The sequence below is a fragment of the Geotrypetes seraphini genome, chromosome 7 (assembly GCF_902459505.1).
Source record: "Geotrypetes seraphini chromosome 7, aGeoSer1.1, whole genome shotgun sequence".
Classification (NCBI taxonomy): Eukaryota; Metazoa; Chordata; class Amphibia; order Gymnophiona; family Dermophiidae; genus Geotrypetes; species Geotrypetes seraphini.
In genome coordinates this window covers 47,623,659-47,646,746 of record NC_047090.1, presented here as the reverse complement: position 1 = coordinate 47,646,746, position 23,088 = coordinate 47,623,659, and the positions used below count along the sequence as shown (strand labels likewise).

Genomic DNA, 23,088 nt, shown 5'->3' with positions numbered 1-23,088 from the left:
TATACAAATGCAGAATCCTACAAGCGGCAGGAAATGCAAAAATAGAGTCCTTACCCTTTTTTTTTTTTTTTTTTGCAGATTGAACATTAGACCTGAGACCATAGAGAATGACACGGTGACAGAATTTATCACCGTCCCCGTGGTTAACCACAAGAAAACATCCCTATATCATTCTTTAAGGAGAGAGGGCAGAATCAGAGTATGAATGGGCCCAACCACTGACCCTCAAGCCTTGCATTGAAGAATGCTGGTGTAGAAGGACTAAGGATGAGATAGACACTACGGAATGACACGGGATGGTTTCCCGTGGTTATCCGCAGGGACAGGGATGTGACAAATGCTGTCACCGTGGCATTCTCTAATAGGATTTAATGGATTCCTTCTTATACTTTATAGCAGTGGTTCTTAAACCTGGTCCTGGAGGCTCCCCAGCCAGTCAGGACCAGCCAGGATATTCTCAATGATCATTCATGAGAGATATTTGAACACACTGCCTCCAATGCATGCAAATCTCTCTCAAGAATATTCATTGTGGATATCTTAAAAACCTGACTGTCTGGGGTGCCTCCAGGACCAGGTTTGAGAACCACTGCTTTATAGGGTAACTTGGTAAAGCATCCTAAAGGAATGGTATGGATATTCTTGAAAGCCCAATAATGAGCTAGGCAATTTTCAAATACAAAGTACCCACATACATGCATTTTGAAAATAAGATTGTTATATAGGAGATGAATGCATGTACATTTAAGCAAAGGAAAAGCAGGAAATAAACTCAGGTGTGTTAGCAGCATGCTGTGTACAGATACACCTTTAGAAAATGTAAGATAGATGCATACATCTAATACAAGTCCCCAGAATGCACTTGGAACACATCTTTTTAGCGAGGACAATTTTCAAAGGAATTACCTGGCTAGCTCCTCTTGGGTGACAATAGTACCCCCCAGAGTAGCTAAATCTAGCTGCCTAGTTTCATTAGCAAACTAGCTTTAGCAGTTGCATAAATGGGTCTTTCTAGGCCAGGGGAGGGAAATGTGTGCACATTAGGAATTTCAAATCTATACATGTATTTCAAGCACACAGTGAGCATGCAGAAATGGCAAGGTCAGGATTATAGTTTCCCTTTGTAAATTAGTAACAAGGCAAATGTGTTCAAAAATATCTATGGACCTTGCACCTATGCAGTTTACTTAAATGGCCCCTCTGCAGGCAATTTTTTCATGGCTGAAAATTCACTTTCCTGCACTTGGTTGACTTACATGGGCTATTCTAAAAGCTTGATTCACTAAGCTTTTGCTCCTCATGGATACAGACTGGGAGTTGTATTTGAAAATGTACCCCTGAATGTTAAGGCTCCAGGTCCATTAGATTAAGACAAGGTAATTTTTAAAGACATACAAGACAGATGTGTTCAGATTAACAAACAACTAAGCATCTAACAAGCTCCATGGAGAAGTGAGAAGACGAGGGCTGTGCTTCTTTAAGTAATGTCTTCCACTGCCTTCATGGAAGCTATTTGGGTGATAATGTCAAGTGTTCCCAAATACACTTACTGAAGGGGCAGCATATATAGTGGGAAAAATATCAAGAGAGCACTAGTTGCAATGAAATGTAAAGGGAAAAAAAAATCACATGCATTCCCTTATTTTATCAGGGTACAAAGTGCAAAGAGGAGTAGGCTGGTGAGAAGGGCATTCAAGCAAGTCTAATAAACTGAATGCAAAGGTGGTATTTTGTTAGTTCACCAAAGTTTTTCAAACACATTCTATATTCATTTTAATATAAGCGTAAAGGACTAATAATAAAGGGCTGCCTAGATAAAAAGAGAAGATTTAAACATGCCAGATACCAAAGAGGCAGTGCAAAGTTTGTTCAAACTGTATAGCAGGAGAAGGTAACTCTTTAAAAGCATAGTCTGTTGGATAGGAAAATGACATTCTTAATTGATCTTTATTCTCTGTTTCTCTGGATGGAAACAGAAATTAAAAAGCTTGCAGGAACCAAATATGGTATTAGAAAAGGCCTGTGTAGTTTGAAAGAAATACTTTTAAAAACTTGAGTCTGTATTCATTCTACCCTGCTGATTTTACAGCACTCTTGGTCAGTACTGCAGTGGATTGTTTCCTACGCCCTTTGGAGCCAACTTCTTTGCACATCATGCAGAAAATGGTTTCAGTTTTCAGTCCCAGAGTTCAGCCTTTAAAGAGTTAAGTCCTCCTGTTCTCTGTGGAGTGAAAAGCACCATCATGCTGGGTTGAGGTCCCTGGGATTGTACCAGCCCAACAGTTCTCTAAGACGGGAATGTCAATTTCTCATGCCTCTTTTCCCACTGGAGTTCCTGCTATACAGTTTTACTCATGCCAGGCGGACTATGTGGGAAAGAAACGATGCAAGTATACAATGGTCAAAAAAACCCTAACACGTTCCAAACGAAAAAGAAAAATCCTCAAAAAATAATCATAAAAGAAAAACTAACTAAAAACAAAGGAAACAAAAAAAAAAAAAAAAAGGAAAAGGAAAGAAAAGTAAAACTGGGAAAGACAAACGGGTGAATGTGCAGGCAAGATTATGGACAGACGCCAGTTACTTACGTTCACCTCGGTGATTGCTATATCAACAATGCTACCCACAACAATCAAGGCGTCAAATGTATTCCATGCATCACAGAAATAGTGCTGCATGAGGCAGAGTGCCAAGGGAGGAAAAGAGAAAAAGGAAAAAAAAAAGAAAAGAAAATAAAGAAAATAAAAAGTATGGAAGAGGGAGAGAAGAGAAAAATAAGAAAAGAAAGAGGTTATGCGGGCATATTAATTTGTCACTCTATAATACTGGTTACTCGGTCTTTTGTAGTGTCCCATGGCTGAAATAACTGAGGAAGCCTGGTTAGTTACAACAATACACTCAAAACATTGTTACCCTTTGGTGGAAAAAAAAAAAAGCTCCAACTCTGCGCTGTCACCAGTCACAGGGGCGGGCGCTATGACCAGTAAAAACGGAACGAGTTAGTGCTGCTTTTTTTTCCCTGGGAGGAGAAGAAGGAGGACGGCGGCAGGTTCAATAAAGGATGACTAGAAAAATAAACCAAGAAGGGAGGAGAGAGAGAGAGAAAACAGAAGACCAAAAGAGAAGAAAGGAGGTATCCTGGGAATGGTAGAGTAATACTCACATTAGTCTCACTCAGAATCACGTCTATAATGCTGCCAATAACGATGAGGAAGTCAAAAACATTCCAAGGATCACTAAAGTAACCCTACATAAGGAAGGGGGCAAGGCAGGATGAGGATTAAAAAGGAATGTTAGAGACAAAAAAAATGTTGAAAGCAAATTCTATCAAAATTATTATTCATTAACTTACAGCTAGAGTTGTTAATGAGCCACTATCACATTAGCATGAGTTAATACCATTAACATGCGTTATTAGGAAGTGGTTCTCAGTGCATAAAAAGGGACCTGCATAAAAAGGGAAAATACATTAACTGTGTTAAAGCATGCTAATGCAATAGTGCACACTGATAACTCCAGCTATTAGTGTTCTTTTTTCTTTGTTAAATAAAGGTCCACTAAGCCACGTGTTCGTGGGTCTGGTATCAGAAATAGTGCTGTTACTGAAGGTCCAAGCTAGTGAGATTCTCACACGGAAGTTCTGAAACAAAAATTTTCACTAACTATATTCATATTCTTTGTTGACCTAATAAACAATGTACCCTTGTTCCAAAGACTATCTGGCATACTTTGCCTTGTGTTTTCCAAAGCTCCAATATTCAGCGTGAGCAAGCAAAGAAGTCAATGACGCTCACTGACTATGACGACTCACGTAAAAATAAGGGTTTGTTTCTAATCTTCTTTCCTCTGTCCTTTTTTTGTCTTTCCAAAGAGCTCAAAGCTAGAGGTCTGCACGGGAACGGGGATTGCGGGAATCCCCCCTAACCCACGGGACTCCCATGTGGACCCCCCTCTGGCCCGCGGGACTCCCACAGAGACCCCCCTCTAGCCAACGGGACTCCCACAGGGATGGAAGGCTTTGGAAGCAGGGTTCGTCCATATAATATACTGGGCACATCAGCCATAGTAAAAGAGGGGGTTTATAAGTCAATTACCTGAACAGAAAACAAAAAAAGGATTCCACCAAAGAGTTTCTACAAGAAAAACAGCAGCGCAAACACAAAAGAAACTGTGGAATTGATGATCCTGTCAGAAGTAATTGCTGCTTTTTATGGGGACGGACGGGGATGGAGGTAATTCCTTGAGGGGATGGGTGGGGACGGAGAGGATCCTGGTGGGGACGGGTGGCAATGGAGAGGATCCTGGCAGGGATGGGTGGGGATGGAGAGGATCCTGATGGGGACGGAGAGGATCCTGACGGGGACGGGTAGGGACGGAGAGGATCCTGGCAGGGACGGGTGGGGACAGAGAGGATCCTGACAGGGACGGGTGGGGACAGAGAGGATCCTGGTGGGGATGGGTGGGGACAGAGAGGATCCTGGCGGGGACGGAGAGGATCCTGGCGGGGACGGGTGGGGACAGAGAGGATCCTGGCGGGGACGGGGAGGATCCTGGCGGGGACGGGTGGGGATGGCGAGGATCCTGGCAGGGACAGGTGGGGATGGAGAGGATCCTGACAGGGATGAGTGGGGTGGAGAGAATCCTGGCGGGGATGGGTGTGATTTTTGTCCCCGTGCAACTCTCTACTCAAAGCTGACTGACACATGCATTCATGCGTACCATTCAGACAACTCCAACAGAGGGGACACAGGTAATTCAAAAGGAGGCATTGATATCAGAGGATGTGGGAACAGCACTACACTTCAGTTTATTTTTAGGTATTGCCTCTAGCTTCCATGTCATAGCTCATAACCTAGAACATCGCAAAAGTAGCTCCATATTATTAATAAAGACTGGTTTACATTTTGTGATCACAATGAATTATTACTCTAATCTTTCAAAACCAAGCAAAAAGTTGTATCAATGAAAAGAAAAACCAAGTTGACAATATTGTGTTAAAAGTTTGTGCACAGACTCAGTAATACTGGTATACTATTTTTATTTTTTATATTTATTTAATTTTCTATACCGTTCTCCCAGGAAAGCTCAGAACGGTTTACATGAGTTTATTCAGCTACTCAAGCATTTTTCCCTGTGGGCTCACAATCTATCTAACGTAATTGGGGTATTAAGTGACTTGCCCAGGGTCACAAGGAGCAGCGTGGGTTTGAACCCACAACCCCAGGGTGCTGAGGCTGTAGCTTTAACCACTGCGCAACTCTAGAAATCAAAATGTAATGAAAGTGAGCCAAGTATAGGACAATCCAGCCATTGTGACATCACTGTTGAGGTTGGCTCTTATTGGTGGAATGAGGCATTATGATGTCACAATACCAGCTCTGGTTATCAGAGGCTGAAACTTTTCACACTATTTATTTATTTAATTTTCTATATCACTCTTCCAGGAGAGCTCTGAACGGTTTACTCAAGCACTTTTCCCTGTGGGCTCACAATCTATCTAATGTACCTGGGGCAATGTGGGGATTAAGTGACTTGCCCAGAGTCACAAGGAGCAGCATGGGTTTGAACCCACAACCTCAGGGTGCTGAGGCTGTAGCTTTAACCACTGCGCCAGTATGTCATCCTTATATGGGTCTTTAGGGCAACCAAACTGGATTTCTTATGGTCAAGGAATAAATGACAAACTAGACCCTTGCAAGATCTAGGGCTACAAAAAAGAAAATATTTACACCTTGTTGCAGATTATTCTTTTCTAAAAGAGAATCCTGGCTTTTAGAGCCTGATTTATCAAGATCATTTCCCACAGAGACTGACAGGAAGAAATGCCTTAGTAAACCAAACCTCAGGGTCCAAAAGAACATGTCTGCCTATCCTTGCATTTGGGGATTTTATTGTTACATTCATTATGGTAATTAGCCAGGCATGAAATCTGGCCAGAGACCTGGAAAGGGATACTAAGATATGGAAGGGAATTGGGTATAAGGGAAGACTGGAAATACATTGTCCATTTTACTTGGGAGATTTGATGGGAATAATGTCCATATATCGGCTCCAATGACGCACACACACACACACACACACACACACACACACACACACACATTCACCAATGCAGTGAGGGTCAGAGAGGCCTATTCTGGGAAGTCTAAGATTTTCTCCTTCCTTTTCACACTTTGTCTTTGACAAAGTTTGCTTTCCCACCAGGAGAGGAACTAGTACTCCAGGAAATTTAGATCCTTTGCAAAAATCCCTTTGCCTAAGGTTCTTACCAACAACAAACTGTTATTTTAAAGTAAATCCCTTTCTGCTGCAGTCTTTTCTGTGATAAATGAAATTGAAAAAATATATTCCTATTCTTTTTCTCATTGCCTTCCTTTTGTTTGTTTACTTAGTTGCATAAGATTTGGAAAATTTGACCTTCCAGCTTCCAGCTGTATCCTGACTTCAGATGAACTAGATGAGACTTTGCTAGGATGGTTATTCTTAGCAATGGGGTCAGGTCATGGGTAAAAGGCAAGGCTCGGTTCCCATGCAGGCACTGGCACAGACAACCAGGCTTGGGAACACAACAACTTGTAAGGTACAACCAATATGTTGCTTGGGAATGAGCTACTGACCTCTGCCAGTCAAGACTGTGTGACAACATGGTCTCAGGCATTTTGTGTTAAATGCCATCGGAAGTTCTACAGTTTTTCAAACAAGTGATTTAACATGAATTCACTTGATGTCTAATGTATAACTTTCCAGATCAATGTAGGAGATGCTGTAAGCTGTCCAGCTGGGATACCTAGATCCATGCCTCAATCTAGCCATGGGATTGTGTATTTTTGGCTGTATAAACAGTTGGTATTTGGTGGTGTGATCAGACAATCTGCCACACCAGGAAGAAACAAGAGAAAATAGAGAATCAATCCATGCATCACTTCATTTCCAGCCTAGAAAAGGAGCAGGGATGGAAGAAGGTGTATGGTAGCTAGTCCTCACTGCTATACAAAACGTAGAATGAGGAAAGCTCTCTGGGATCCAGCTGTACCTGTAATAAAGACTGTTACCACAGATCCTGCAGCATGTCATGTCAACATGAGAAGAAATGTTCAGAGAGTAGCACAAAGGTATACATAAAATATCAAATACATATTTGACAAAGCTGTAACTGTGCACCTGTGTGTGGAAATGAGCGTGGAACTCAGGAGAATTTTAAGGAATGAAAGACTTGACCTGACATACAGTAAGGAGCAGGGCAGGATTAATTTGTCGAGGGCCCCTAGGCACCCAAGTACACTGGGCCCCCTACCCCACCCCACTCCACCATGCGCCCAGCCAGAAACAGGAAGCTACGTCAGAGGGAAGCTTTGGGCAAGCAGCGCCACTTGCACAATTACAGTTTCCGTTGCCTTTCTTACCCACGTTGCTTGCTTGTCTTACTTTCCTTCGATGGGGGGGGGGCCGCGTTGCCGATCGGGGGGGGGGGGGAGGGCCCGCGTTGCCGATCGGGGGGAGGCCCGTGTTGTCAATTGATGCTGGAGGGGACCATCGTCGTTTAGAAAAACAATGTTGATGCCCTCCTTTATCAGGCACCCTGACCATTTCAGGTCCTAGGCACATGCCTACTTGGCTTATTAGTTAATCCTGCCCTGGTAAGGAGGCACTGACTCTCCGCCCTCCAGTCAGTGCTCCGTACTATTTTGATGGTGACCTACATCCAAGGGCTATTCTTCCTCTGCTCAACCAGAGTCTTAAGCTAAAATACCTCCTTCAATCTGGATGATCCTCCTTTTCCACATGTCATAGCTGACTTTCCAAAGTCGCAGAGAAAGGTCAAGGTCTTATCCTTGGCATCTCCAGTGAGTTCCCAATTCATAGCAGTCACACACACATATACCCAACTGTAAACTGGTTCTTTGGCATCTAGTAGGTTAGCTCAAACAACAGTTGTAGAAAATAAATGCATGCAGAAAATAAAGCATAATTTATTTTTCCTCAACTTGGCTATAGAAGCTCCTAGATAATTCATCTTTTCCATCGCAGCCTAAGACCCTCCATAAAATATTTATTTGGATTTCAGATTATTCTTTTCTTGCCAAAACAAAATACATTTTGGCCTTATTTTCACAGGATTTTGTTTTTACCCCAGGACCAGAAAACACACACATCACCTTGAAAATAGGGTCTCTCCTTTATTACCTGACATTAAAACAGTCAAATATTATTAAAAATTAACTAGAAACAAGTTTGAGACATTATAAATGGTTCCAAATCATACAACATTTCTTGAACCTGAGATTGGGAATGACAAAAAATGGAAGGATATTTGACGTGCTTCTTTCTATAATTTTATCCCACTTAGGGGAGAAGTTATCAACATGGGTTACTGTTAAGTTGAGTTATTTTACCACAAGTCATGATATATAAGCACAGGGTCCCATTTATTTTATGCAATGAGGCCCTGTGCTAAAATAACCCATGGTAAAATAAACCTGATTTAATAATAGCCATCAGAGATAAATTCCCCCCTTAAGGCGGTTTACTATTCCCAATAACTCAAACCTAAATTTCATGTAGGACAAGAAAGAGTTAACAAGAAGGATGAAATTGAACAGGGGCTTTGCAATACCAGCTCTCTAAGGAAGTGTCTATGTTATGAAAATAATATTTCCCCCAGCAAATGTGAAGTCTGGTTTTCCTATAGAAGGGAAGACAGTGTAGGCTGGCCCAATGGTTCAGTAGTGAGTGTTGCACAACTATGAGGGGCATTTAATAATTCATGTACCTCAATAGGAAAGAAAAGAGTTTTCAAAAATAATTTGTTTTTCAATATAGTCCCCTGATAGCTCCATACACTTCATTCACTTTTCTTGCAATAACTTTAACCCCTTTGAAACCAGCAGGTCACTGCTTCCTTGACATCTTCATCACTTGAAAACCGCTGTCCACGCAGAGATTTCTTTAAAACTCAGAACAGGAAATAATCCAAGAGAGCCAGGTTAGGACTGTAGGGTGGATGGTTCAGCTGCTGAAACCCACATTCTTGGATGGCAATCTATGATTGTCGTGACATGTGCACTGGCGCATTGTCGTGAAGAAGCAACGCCTGCTGTGCGTTTTTTTTCATCTTTTCTCCTTGATTGACTCCTGCAAAGCGATCATTGTGTTGGCGTAACTATCACCGGTTATAGCTGTCTTGTGTGACATGAACTCCAGAATCAAAAGTTCTTCATCATCCCAGAAGACAGTTACCATGACTTTGCCTGCAGATTTTTCTGTCTTGAACTTTTTTGGCGTAAGGGATGACTTGTGCTTCTAATGCACTGACTCCATTTTGGACTCAGAATCTCTGTGCGGAATTTTCATCCCCAATAATCACTCCAGTCCCCTGGACAGATCACAGTCTAATTTCCATACAATTTGAACAGATAACTAAGACTAGTAAATATCAGGAAAAATCATACACCTATAGAGATTTTAGTAATTTAGAAGAGTCTAAAATAATGCTCTCCCGGAGGAAGTCGTGGCAGAAACTACTGTTCCGAGTTTCAAGCGCAAGTTGGATGCACACCTTCTGGCAAATTGTATTGAGGGATATGGGGAATCCCGGTCTCCAAAAAGGAGTACCTAAATGGGCCGCCGCGTGTGCGGATCGCCGGACAGGATGGACCTCGGTCTGATCCGGTGAAGGCATTTCTTATGTTCTTATAAAGTCTATAAGCGATTTATCTTTTGAAGACTTTGCTAATTTATCTTTTGAGGACCAAATAGTAAGTTGGGATAACCTTTGTAGAATAGTTCTAGACAAGCTAGCTCCAACAGTAACTAAAACTATCACAGCCAGAAAACAAAGAAATCCATGGTACACAGCTGAATTATCTCTTATCAAAAAACTGTTACGATCCCTAGAAAGAAAATGGCAGCGGGAGAAAACAATTACCAACCAATTAAGATATTTAAACCAAGCACAATATTACAAAAATAAAATAAATGAAACAAAGAAAAAATATTATATCTCCCGTATCCGAACAGCAAATAATTCTTCCACACTATTCTCCATCTTAAAATCTTTAACAATATTTAAACCCCGTTTAGCCCAAGGTACAACTAGTGTTTTGTCAGCTCAAGATCTGTCCAATTCTTTCATAGAGAAAATCACAGGGATCAGAAATAATTTTCTAGACACTTCAATAACGAAGGCGGATCATTCCATCATAGTTGCCAACAACCCAATTTCAAAATGTTCTCATTTTGCAACATTTACACTCTCTGATTTGCAAAGATTATTTCTTTCATTGAATACAAAAGGTAATGATCCTGAGTTACTTCCACCATACATCTTGAAAAAATTCTTCAATATTTTTGGAAAACACATCCAAAAAATGATTTCTACATCATTAGAGACAGGAATCATTCCAAAAAAATGGAAACACTCAACTATTCACCCTATTCCTAAAGACACAAATGGAAATCTGAATGACCCCACAAACTTAAGACCCATTGCAAAAATTCCTTTTGTGGCAAAAATGATGGAAAAAATAGTCTTTAATCAGGTATCAGAATTTTTTGAGAAAACTGGGGCAATTCATCCTCAACAAACAGGCTTTCGCCAACATCATTCAACGGAACATTCTCTAATTGGTTTGACATCATCTGTCCTTTATCATTGGGATCATCATCAATCTGTTCTTCTCATTTCCTTAGACCTATCCTCAGCCTTTGATACTATAGACCACCATCTTCTCTTAAATAAACTCGAATCATTGGGAATAACCAATGTTGTCCTTCGATGGTTTCAATCATATTTTTCAGAACGTTCTTCAAAAGTGATATTTAATAACTCTTCCTCAAATACCATTGCAACTAGTTTCGGGATCCCACAAGGATCAATTTTATCTCCTCTATTGTTCAATATATTATTGGCTCCCCTGTTAACCATTAGTCAATCAATTGGGTTTATACCGTTTGCTTACGCTGACGATGTTCAACTTTTGTATCCCTTGGAGTTAAGATCAGTTAACCAAATTTTGGAAGTTAACATGAAATTAGCAATAATATCTAAATGGCTACATGATAACAAGTTGGCCATTAATACATATAAAACAGAGGCCATGCTCTTTCCATGCAGGGAGGACAAAAATTAGGAGCTAGTATAAATATAAATAACAGTACGATCAAAGAAGTCACCAAGGTAAAGATCCTTGGGATCTTTATAGACCAGAAACTGAGCTATTATGACCAAATAAATTCACTGATGAGGAACTGTTTCTACAGGCTTAGGCTGATTAGATCATTAGCTACATTTCTGGATGAAGCATCCTTAAATATTTTAATGCACTCCTAGTCATAGCAAAAATTGACTATTGTAATGCTTTATATAAGGGAATTACTCTTAAAGAAATACGCAGAATACAACTCATACAAAACACGGCAATAAAAATAATCACTAAAAAGAAAAAATTTGATCATGTGACTCCCCTTTTAAAGGAAAAACACTGGCTACTTGTTAACCAACGAATCACATACAAAATAGCTCTACTTTCTTATAAAATTTTAACAAACAAAGCCCCTGCGTTCTTAGAAAAACTTTTAATTCCCTATACTCCTATAAGATCTTTAAGATCAGAAGAGAAATCACTCCTCCTAATCCCTTCACTAAGAGTCATCTACTCTAGGAGAGACATGATCTTTTCTGTCACAGCCTCTCAAATTTGGAATTCCCTCCCAGCTAATATAAGGGTTGAAAAATAGCTTGGTAAATTTAAAACTTACTAAAAAGTTGTTTTTTTAAGGAAGCTTTTAACTAAGTTACATGCATTTTTTAAATCTCCAAGCCTTTTTTTTTTTTTTTAAAGTAATAGAAAAAGCTATAAGTAGAATTGAGCAGGTAATCTTTTACCCATCCTTCTGTTTCAATACTTTATAAATTGTATTCAATACTTTATAAATTGTATTTAATACATTTTATTTTTTCCTTGTGTTTGGCTGGTATATAGTTGTGTAAATCAATTGTCTGAGTAATGTGTTATTCTTATGTTACCCCAATTTTTAATAGTGTTTGTAAATCGCATTGAAGTAAGATTTTGCGATCAAATCAAAATTTTATTAAACTTGAAACTTGAAACTAAACTTGATAGAGTCAAGTTTCATATCCAGTCACCAAACGATGAAAAAAATTCACTTGGTCTTCATGGAGCATCTCCAAGTTCTCCTGACCGTAATGGAGCCCTGTGGCCTTCTGACATGGAATCCATCTTGCACCAACCTTGGACATACCTAACTTTTCATGAAATATTTTCCAAACTGCACCTGTCAAGATGTCCATTTCTTCAGCTATTTGGAAAATCTTAATTTGTCTGTCAGACAAAATTAAGTCCTTGACTTGCATGCACATGTCTGTGGAAGTGAGGATCATCTTCAATGGACTCTCTACCCCACTTAAACTGCTTGCTCCAAATTTTTACTTTGTAGGATGATGGGGCAGACTCACCATAAACTGCAGTCATGCATTCATGGATCTCCTTTGGCTTTTTCCCTTCTTTTGTGAGAAGTTTTATCACTGAATAGTGCTCCAAATCTAGCATTTTCTTACTTGATTTGCATGAGGACTCACCTGACATCCTGTCTCTTGGAATGTTAACTGTGCATGAGTAACCTTGAGACATGTCACAACATGCACAGACTTGTTTAAACACGCTTGCTATGTTCTTTCATATTCAGATAGATAAATTATTTAACGCCCCTCATACCATGCAGAAGACTTGGAGTTGATTCCTTGAGCAAACCTTACTTCCTGGGATAGATAAGGACAGGGGTATTACAGAACTCATAAGGGTAGGGAGCCTCAACAGTTGCTCAGTGACATTATTACAGCAATGAGAACCACGGTCCACTTTAGGTGGGCTCCAGAGGGAGCTATGGCCTATGACCCCACTTTGATGGCTGGAAGGGGATATATAAACAGGGGAAACCCATCTACATGGAATGGTAATGGCATTTCATCATGGTGCTGTTGCTCAGTAAAGGTTCGAAGTGGGCAGAAGCAGAACCCAAAAAATAAATAAGAATAAAGGAAGTAAGAAGAAGGAAAGAGCTGAGTATCTATCAGCAGACTATTTTTATGTTAAGATAGAGATTCACAGGATGATTTCAAGTTCCAGTCTTCTAGACATGTTCCATCATTCCCAATCTAGCCATCTAATTCACCTTTCCAAAATTAAGACAGTTAGGGAGTTTATTCATATTCATCAAAGCTATTGGTGGGAACCGATTCTCAGTAAAGCCATACATCATCTTTTAAAAGGTGATTCTATAAAAGGGCACTTAGATCAGAAAGGCCCATAGGTATATATGTTGGGTTGTGCCTATGTGTCTTAATCAAATAGGCTGCCTATAAGTTCCCATACAAAGTTATGCCTACTCTGAGGCAGGAGGGACTCTGTGCACATATGTACACTTAAGAATTGTATCATATCCCTAACTGTCCTTGATCTGCCCATTCTTTGCTCTTAAGAAACACCAGTGGGTCCTGATATTCAAAAGGATTTAACCAGGCAGAAGAAGCTTAAGCTCCTGGCCAGTTAAATCGTACTGAGTGCCTTAGAAGGGAATAATCAACAGCACCTCTCTGACTGCTGCAGCCTTCTCCAGGTAGAGTCAGGGTGGTCCCTGAAGTTATGTGGGCACTTGAATAGCAGTCCTAACTTTGCTCGATTAGCAATGTGTGTATGGCACTGAACATTGGCTATATTTGCATAACTTCTGGTTATTGTCGCTGACAGAATTCAATGCCAGTGAACAGACATGGCCTGATGGCTTATAATTGAATATTCAGGTCTAGCTAAGCTGGAAGCAGTCAGAGTTTAAAAATATTTTCACCACCACTTGCTAAATATTGAGGGGTATCTGCCCGATTTCCAAAAGGGTTTAACAGGACAGGAAAGGATCCTCATTGAGTAACCCAGCATCTGATATTCAGTGACACTTAACTGGTTAAGGCTGCAGAATATCACCACTAACCGGCCTGATTCTATAACTGGTATCTAGATTGGGGATGCCAAGCCGAATTCCATACAGATTCAGAACTCAAAATTGCTTAATGGGCTTGGATATTGACCACACCATTAAAATCTCATTAAAATTTTAAAAAATGATTAAGAGTTGCTCATGGAACTGGGAGTGGCGCCTACCGATGCCTAAGAAAAGGCACTTACAACACCTGAAAAGTAGGTGTGGTTAGGGGCGGAGAATAGGCGTGGTATGACTTAGATGTCAGTAAATTAGGAGAGGAAAACATACCAACGCTTAACACTAGGACGCCTACTGATGCCTAAGTCAAGTGAGGCGCCAGTAGGCATGATTCTGTAAACAGCACCTAGAGCTTGACTGCCAACTGCGCCGAGTGGTGCCTAGGAGATAGGCACCACTAGGCACCATTGATAGAATCAGGCACTTAAGGGAAAATTCTATAAGAAGCGTCCAAAAGTTAGGCTCCCAATTAGGCGCGATTCAAGTAAAATGGGGTGCTGTTTAATGAATCATGCTGAGCGGAACCTATTTTGGAGGCACCCAAGAAATAGGTCAGCTCTAGGCACAACTAAGTTAGACGCCTAGCTGAGTGCTTAAGCACGCTTAAGAGCAGTGATTCTGCAACAAGGCGCCTAACATGTAGCCACGCCCCACGCCTAACATGCATAGCACCTGTTTTTTTGAGGGCCACCTAAATTTTTAGATGCGCCTTGTTACAAAATCACACCCATGTTTCAATCAGTGCTTAATTGAGATTGTTATTCAATTTAGATAAGTGCCTATCTAATTGGGCGCCTCCGAAGTAGGTGCCTAGCTTTAGGCGCTGGTTACAGAATTTGGGCCTTCGTGTCAACTTTCAGTCCGCTAACCAACTAAGTAACTGGCTACATAATTGTATAAATTTAGGACAGCAATAAGGTTATTCTAATTTTACATTACATTACATTAGTGACTTCTATTCCGCCTGTATCTTGCAGTTCTAAGCGGACATTTCATGCACTAAAGTCAACCAAGCGTCGGTCTGAATATTGGTTAGTGCCCACTTAACTTTAGGGTGATCGCTGATACCCAGATAATTAATGCCATGAACCATGTGTACCCCCACACTGAATTCCGGGATCACTCAGTCAAACGCTAAAATGGGGGTAAATGGCAGTTATGCACTTAAGTGCGCTAAGATGCTTTTATATAACCCAGCGCTTAAGCTTTCTAGCATGTAACTGCAAAAAGGGCATCCACATAGAAGGGGCATAGCACCTATTTACATCTGCCATAGAGCAGGCATAAATGTCATGCCTAAATCTGGGCACCTAATTGCTGACATATTCTCATATTCTATAGTGGATTAGGCGCGCAAATTTGCTATTACTGAATACCAGTCAGTGCCTAGATTTTGTGTGCCCAACTTTTACCCCCTGTTTTACTAAGGCGTGCTAACCGATTAGCGCACGCAAATCAAATTAGCGCACATTTAAATGCTAACGCGTCCATAGACTAACATGCGTGCGCTAATCGGTTAGCGCGCCTTAGTAAAACAGGGCCTTAGTGTGCTTTGTACCATTGTCCCTGTAGACCATACATGCAGAGGAGGTGTACATTAGCGTGCTGGCATGGGGCTGGTTGGGGGAGCCTATTTTATAAAGGCACATAGGCTTAATATAGTCACCTTTTTTTTGGGACTTCTCATATAGGTGTCCTGTTATAAATTTACCAGCTTGGTGAACAACACAGTATGACGTTACCACACCAGGCATTTTTTTTTTTTTTTAAATTTCATTCAGAGGTAGACATCTGGCAGCTTGCCCTTAAGATTAGTCACAGAAAGTCTTAAAATAAATATGGAGCAACTGGAATGGAGTTTCATTTTTTACATATTGTGAACTACGCTAATCAAAAAATAATGTCACTTGCATCCTATATTATTGGGTAAATTTTCGGTAGAACTCCTAGTGGCCCTGTTGTCAAACTGTGCACTAAGAGCATTTTTACTGCAGAGGTAAAATGGCCAATTTTTCTATTTCCCTCAGCCCAACCAAGAAGAGAACGACGCGGAGCCAGGAAACTTACAAGTTATGCCACACTTTTCTTGACAACTCATTTCAATGAGGCAAATGCACCTAGTAAATGGGCCCAAGTCTAGGGAAACCAAGCCATTGTGACATCACCGATGAGGTTGGCTCTTAGACATTGGTGGAATGAGGCATTATGACATCACAATACAAGGGGCTGCTGAAAAGTTCTCAGCCCAGCCAAGAAGAGAATGACATGGAGCCAGGAAACTTACAAGTTATTCCACACTTTTCCTGAGCAATTCTATGAACTATACACTCACATTTATGCACCCCGTAAATACTGACACCATTTTATTTCAACTTAACACTGGCAAATAATGTGGTTGCAAATCATAAAAGTAAGTGATGATAAATACAATTTAAGAGCTTAAGCTATATACAATTTGAGCTCTTTCCCAATTTCATGTAATAATATAAGTTGAATACTTGAGAAGAAATAACAGAGTTGCTCCACACACATCCACCAAAAATACTCCTTTGTTAAATAAAAGGAATTCATATTCAAATTTAAGAGAAAATAAAGGAATAAATTACTAGAGCAGGAATAAGGGAAAAGCATGCTGCAAAAGCAGGCTCTTCTTAACTCATTTGCAGGCCAACACATATCAAACAGGGTGAGGATTGCTGAGAACTAAGTCAGAAGAAACTTAAAGAGATTTATCACTCAAAAAACATCAACAGATGAACCAGTGGCGTACCAAGGGCAAGGCGAGGTGCGGGGCAGACTGCCCCGGGTGTATAGATAGAGGATTACTATGCAGGTCCTGGACCTGTTGGGCCGCCGCGTGAGCGGACTGCTAGGCACGATGGACCTCAGGTCTGACCCAGCAGAGGCATTGCTTATGTTCTTATGTACACCCTAAGGGGGTGCACAGCCGGCTGGGTCCGGAACCTTCCGCCCTACTCTGCCACAGGACCTGCAACAAGGTCCTGCGATGACTGCGTCCGTCGGCTCTGCTCCGGAACAATTGGACCTCAGCGCGGCTGCCAGAACCCCCCTCCCTTCCAACTTACTTGTTCCGGAGCAGAGTTGGCAGCTGTGGGGAGGTACATGACTACATCTGCTGGCTCTGCTCTGGAAGTGAAAGATCACTTGGACACACAAAGTCAGAGGCGTGAAGAAAGTACAAGAGGTTTATTTACAGCATGCCGGACTCTTGTGCAATGAGCAGCCTGCTTACAAGAGTGCCAGAAACAGGAAATGCACGGACTTTTATGCCCTTTCCACAAACTAATATATGCAAAATCTACAACTTCTCATTTGTTACTTCTATAACTTTTCTACAATTATTATTGATCCTAAGCCAACACTTGTGATAGGTTCAGGGGTACAACTTATAGTCCTATAGGAAGCTAGTTCATTTACCTGCTTATCTAAGCCTTGCAGTTCTAAATGTTACATGTTCAGGAGGGCAGGGTACATCATTGCTCATACTCTTATCTATTTAGCTTACAATGTGGTAAGGCAGGGACATACATTTCAAGCAGATGATGTCAGCAGATTGTACACTGTTTCCAGTTATGAAGGCCAGAGTAATATTTCAAACAACAATTAACCATTTCATGACCCTACAGAAGAAGTATGTTACGTCGGAGGGGGTGGGCCGGCAGCCGCAGTCATCGCAGGCCTTACCTTCAAAGTTCCTAGGAACAGCTTAGTGGATCCTAAAGTGAAATGGCCATGAGCACAGATTGTTGTGAACCTTCTTTTTTGTGTAAATGTTGCTTCTTTCCTTCTATTGAGTTTATGGAGTTCCTTTCTATCTTTTATTTTAGTCTGTGCACCACCTCGACCTATGAAATGGCGGCATAAGCAGCTTTTTAAATACACATAAATATAAACATGCGAGGGGCCGCTGAAAAGTTAAAAAAGTAGAAAATCACTGGACTAAGTGTATAGTCCTTGATGGAGACTACCCCAACTTTGTTGGTTGGACTGAGAACTTTTCAGCGGCTCTTCGTAATTGGGCTTTCTTTTTCTATGGGCACAGATTGCAGTGTTTAGTGTGCCAGGTATTAGAGAATAAAGTATCTATGCACAATTCTTTTGATGTTTTTTTAGGTGAATGTATCAATAATCGCTTTTCTTTAACCTGACAGTGATCTTAACTATCAAGGTTTGTAGACACCTATTAACTATAAGGACTTACTGGAACCTCAGGCCACCACTCAGAGCTCAAACTCGTTCATTGCTCCAAGCTTTACGTGGAAGCTCCTCATCGGGTCCATTTTATATTTTTATTTTAAGCCTCTTTATGCTTTTGTACTTTTTTAGTTTTTTTAAACAGTTTAATAACCAAACTTAAAGCTTAAAACATTAAGCAATACTTAGCTCGATCTTGTGGTCTTTGGCTAAGGGGAGACATCATACCAACATGTTTCGCTAAACAGCTTTATCAAGGTTTAACCCCTTACAAATTTTCCGCCAGGATTTGTGACCACTAGCCATAAAACATGTTTTATGGCTAGTGGTCACAAATCCTGGTGGAAAATTTGTAAGGGGTTAAACCTTGATAAAGCTGTTTAGCGAAACATGTTGGTATGATGTCTCCCCTTAGCCAAAGACCACAAGATCGAGCTAAGTATTGCTTAATGTTTTAAGCTTTAAGTTTGGTTATTAAACTGTTTAAAAAAACTAAAAAAGTACAAAAGCATAAAGAGGCTTAAAATAAAAATATAAAAATATAAAATGGACCCGATGAGGAGCTTCCACGTAAAGCTTGGAGCAATGAACGAGTTTGAGCTCTGAGTGGTGGCCTGAGGTTCCAGTAAGACCTTATAGTTAATAGGTGTCTACAAACCTTGATAGTTAAGATCACTGTCAGGTTAAAGAAAAGGTATTAGAGAATGACACGGGCACAAATTTGTCCCCATCCTCGCAGGAACTCAATTTCCCAGTCCTGTCCCGGTGAGTTTTGTCACTGTTGCTGTCCCTGCCCTATTCCTGTAAGCTCTGCCTTAACCGCACAAGCCTTAAACACTTATGATTTTTAAAGTGTTTGATGCTTGTGCAGACAAGGGCGGAGCTTGTAGGAATGCGGGAGGGACAGGAAAAGAACTTGCGGGGATGGAACGGGAAAATGAGTTCCCATGGGGACGGGGAAAAATTTGTCCCCGTGTCATTCTCTACCAGGTATGTCACAACAGAGGAAAAGAACAAATGGCCTAGATTATGTAAGTCTGTCAGGCCCAAGTAAACAATATTACCACAGTCTAACTGTGAAGTAAATAAGGCATAGTAAAGTTTGTAGAGCTGATTCTTTAAAATATTTCTTTACTGAGTAAAGTTGCCTAAGGATAAAGAAACTTTTCTTAACCACTGCCATTACCTGGTTTCCAAATATATGGGTTGAGTGAAAAACCATCCCAGAGTGGAAACCACCTGAATAGGTACTGGTGTCATATTTTTGTCTTTGTGAGATACAGTATGCTTTTTTTATTTGCTTCGCTTGGTTTTTTTTTTTCATTTAGTAGAAGTGTTTGTGTTTATGTAAAATTGGATTTTCTACTCTCTTGTGTTGGGCGTACTATTTATTATTTTTTTAATTTTCTCTACCGTTCTCCCAGGAGAGCTCAGAATGGTTTACATGGGTTTATTCAGGTACTCATTTTTCCCTGTCTGTCCCGGTGGGCTCACAATCTATCTAATGTACCTGGGGCCATGAGGGGATTAAGTGACTTGCCCAAGATCACAAGGAGCAGCGTGGGTTTGAACCCACAACCCCAGGGTCCTGAGGCTATAGCTTTAACCACTGCGCCACACACTCCATGCATTGGCGTACCTAGCATGTGTGACACCCGGAGCCCATCATTTTTTGGCACCCCCCCATTTGTACGAAAAACATGATTTTTAGTAACAAGCCACACATCACACATGAGTACCTAGGAAAAGGCAACATCTTACATACTGCAGTGAGAAGTACAACAGCAATACACCCATCGTAAAACTAAACAAGCCAGACTAGTACAGATCAATCCTGCAGTCAATCCTAACAGAAAATCATGTCTTTCGAACACACAGAACACAGAAAACACCTTCGCCTAGTATGGAATGTCATCACAAACTTACTCCTCCCCCTTTTACAAAACTGTAGTGTGGATTTTAGCCACGGTGGTAACAGCTCTGACGCTCATAGAATTCTGAGCATCAGAGCTGCTACCACCACGGCTGGCGCTAATAAACGCTCCACAGTTTTGTAAAAGGGGGGGATAAAATAGAAATATATAGACAAAGGTTAAATTGAACCAGCAAGAAGCTGGACTCTGCATACAATGCAATACCACAGAAACAGTGACACATGTTTCCTAAAGCAATAAATAAATAGAAAATTTTTGTTCTACCTTTGTCTTCTCTGGTTTCTGCTTTCCTCTTCTTCTTGTTACTCTTTTCCTTCCATTCACTGTCTGCCATCTCTCTGCCTCTATATGACATCTTCTTTCCTTCTATGCCCCTTCCAGAAACTGTATGCCTCCCCCTTCCATCTCTCCTTTCACCTCCATTGGTCTGGTATCTGTCTCCTCTCCTTCCCCCCTGCTCTGGCATCTCTCTCTCCGCTCCCTTCCTCCTGTTCTTCCCTGGTCTTCCTTCTCAATTTATTTTCTGCCTCTGTCTAAATTCTTTTTTACTATTCAGTCCTCAATTTCCCTCTTTCACTGTGTCTACCTATAGCTTGCCACCTCTTTCCCTCACCCCTTCCAGTAACTAACTCTATCCTCTTCCCTCAATCCTGCATGTGCTCTTTCTCTTTCTCCTCCCCACTTCCTTCCAGCATCTGCTCCCCCTTTCCCTCACACTTCCATTCAGTGTCTGTTTCCTTCTTTCTACCCCTTCCATCTACTGTTCACCCTCTATCTTGCCCCTTCCATTCACTGCCCTCTATGCTCTTTCTATCCAGTGTGCACCTTCCCACTTTCTATGCTCCTTCCATAAACTATCTATCTCGTGCCCCTTCTCTCCTTTGTACATGATTGATTTCAACTATGTCACCTCTCCGTTTTTCTCTCTCTGTCACCACCCCCTCCCCTATGCTCTGGCATCTCTCTCTCCTCCTTTATTTCCTTCCCACCTCACAGTCTGGCATCATCCCTTCCCTGATTCCCGGCATCTCTCTCCTTTCCTTTTCTTCCATCTCTCCCTCCCCCTTCATGCTCTGACATCTCCTCCTTCCTTTTCCCTTGATCTGGCATACCTTCCTCCTTCCCTCCATGCCCTGGCGTCTCTTCTTCCCTCCAAGCCCTGGCATTTCCTTTCATTCCCTCTAGTTGGGTATAGCAACACTCTCCCCCTCTGCCCCCTTTCCTCCTTCTGTCACCCAAGGTATGGTGTCCTGAACTTCATCGGGCTGCAGCAGCATTCACAATTCACTGCTGTTGCCGGCTTCAGGCCTTCCTCTCTGTCGGGTCCTGTCTTCATGAAAACAGGAAGTAGGCAAGACCCCGGCAGAGAGGAAGGCCTGAAGCCGACAACAGCAGCGAATTGTAAAAGCTGCTGCTGCCCGAAGAAGGTAATGGCACCAGGCCTTGGAGCACCGAGGCAGACCGCTTCTCCCCCCTCCCAGCCGAACCCTCGCTGACCCTCCTATCTCTCCCCCGCCAAGTGAACCTTTCCGACCCTTCTCACACTGGGGATTATATGACCTACCTTTAGTTCTTGCCCAGCTGCCCTCATAGGCCTGCTGTAGCTTTCTGTCTCAGGTACTTGTTCTGAGCTCTTTCTAAGTAATGTTTCTATGTAGAAAAATTTTCATACAGAGCAATGGTTATAATCAGGTGGGATAATGCAAACATGGAGACAGTGGCGTACCAAGGGAGGGAGGGGGGTAGGTCCACCCCGGGTGCAGCCTTAGGGGGGTGCACAGCCGGCCCGGTCCCTATTGCGCTCCCACCCTCCCAGCGAGAGCAGCAAACCTCCCTCCAGTAGCGTCGGCTGCTTCGCGGCTTTCTCCTGCCGGTGAAGCGTCGCTGATGAATACATATAGAGAGGCTGAAACTGGCAGTCATGTTAGGAGGAACAATTAAGCAACATAAATTGAGGGGGATGGGTGAACATTCAGCTGGTGGTGGTCTGTGTGTTTTGGGCTGCTGGTAGTATTATGCTCAGATATTCAATGATGAGCCATGTCTGGGCAACGACATTGAACATCTGCTTATGTGTGGCCAGCTATCGCTTACCCGGTTGAAGTGCAATATTTAGCAAGTAACTGCATAAGTTAAACCAAACAAAAACATGGCTAAGTATTATGCAGCCTGATTTGTCCAGACTGCGCTTATATTCTCTCAAAGAGCGCAGAGAAAGGGGGGGACATGATAGAAACATTCAAATATATCACGGGTCGCATTAAAGTGGAGGAAGAAATCTTCTTTCTAAAGGGTCCCACGGCGACAAGAGGGCATCCGCTGAAACTTAAGGGGGGAAGATTTCATGGTGACACCAGGAAATACTTCTTCACCGAACGGGTTATTGATCGATGGATTGATCTTCCGCGCCAGGTGGTCGAGGCCAGTAGCATGCTCGACTTCAAGAGTCGATGGGACAAACAGGTGGGGACACCACAGAGCTATGCCCAAAAATGGATACCCCCGGGGGGAGGATTCGTATTGATTAAGTGGGCAGACTTGCGGGAGGGAGGATTCTGGAGTGGGCAGACTTGTTGGGCCGCCGGCCCTTTTCTGCCGTCATACTCTATGTTTCTATGTTTAGATGGTTAAATGCTGAATATTGGCACTTAACCGTATGAGTGCTGATTAGGCTCCACCCCAAGTCTGCCCAAAAGTCCCCGGTTTTGGCCTCAGTGGTTAGTCCTGATATTCAGTGGCATTAACCCATTGTCACTGAATATCAGCAGATAGCCCTGCAAAAGTGATTTAACCAAGTAGGAGCCTCTCCTGCCCACTTAATTCACTTTGAATACTGACCCCTATGGGTCTGGAGGGGGATTGGTTTAAAAAAAAAAAAGTACAAGTGTCACAGACACATGTCCTCTCTGCCTTCTGAGATAAGTAA

General features: G+C 41.8%; 1 protein-coding gene across 22 annotated transcripts in view; it reads right to left on the bottom strand.

Annotated features, from left to right (window-relative positions):
• CACNA1C (calcium voltage-gated channel subunit alpha1 C) overlaps positions 1–23,088 on the bottom strand; it is a 1,333,094-nt gene that overhangs the window by 132,696 nt on the left and 1,177,310 nt on the right. For 14 of the 22 annotated variants that reach the window (XM_033951113.1, XM_033951117.1, XM_033951119.1 and 11 more), the window contains one exon: positions 2,589–2,672. In XM_033951113.1, the coding sequence (XP_033807004.1) occupies positions 2,589–2,672 (84 nt within the window). Of the gene's footprint in view, positions 1–2,588; positions 2,673–3,163; positions 3,248–23,088 lie in introns of all 22 variants that reach the window. The other 8 variants (XM_033951116.1, XM_033951118.1, XM_033951120.1 and 5 more) reach the window with 1 other exon arrangement.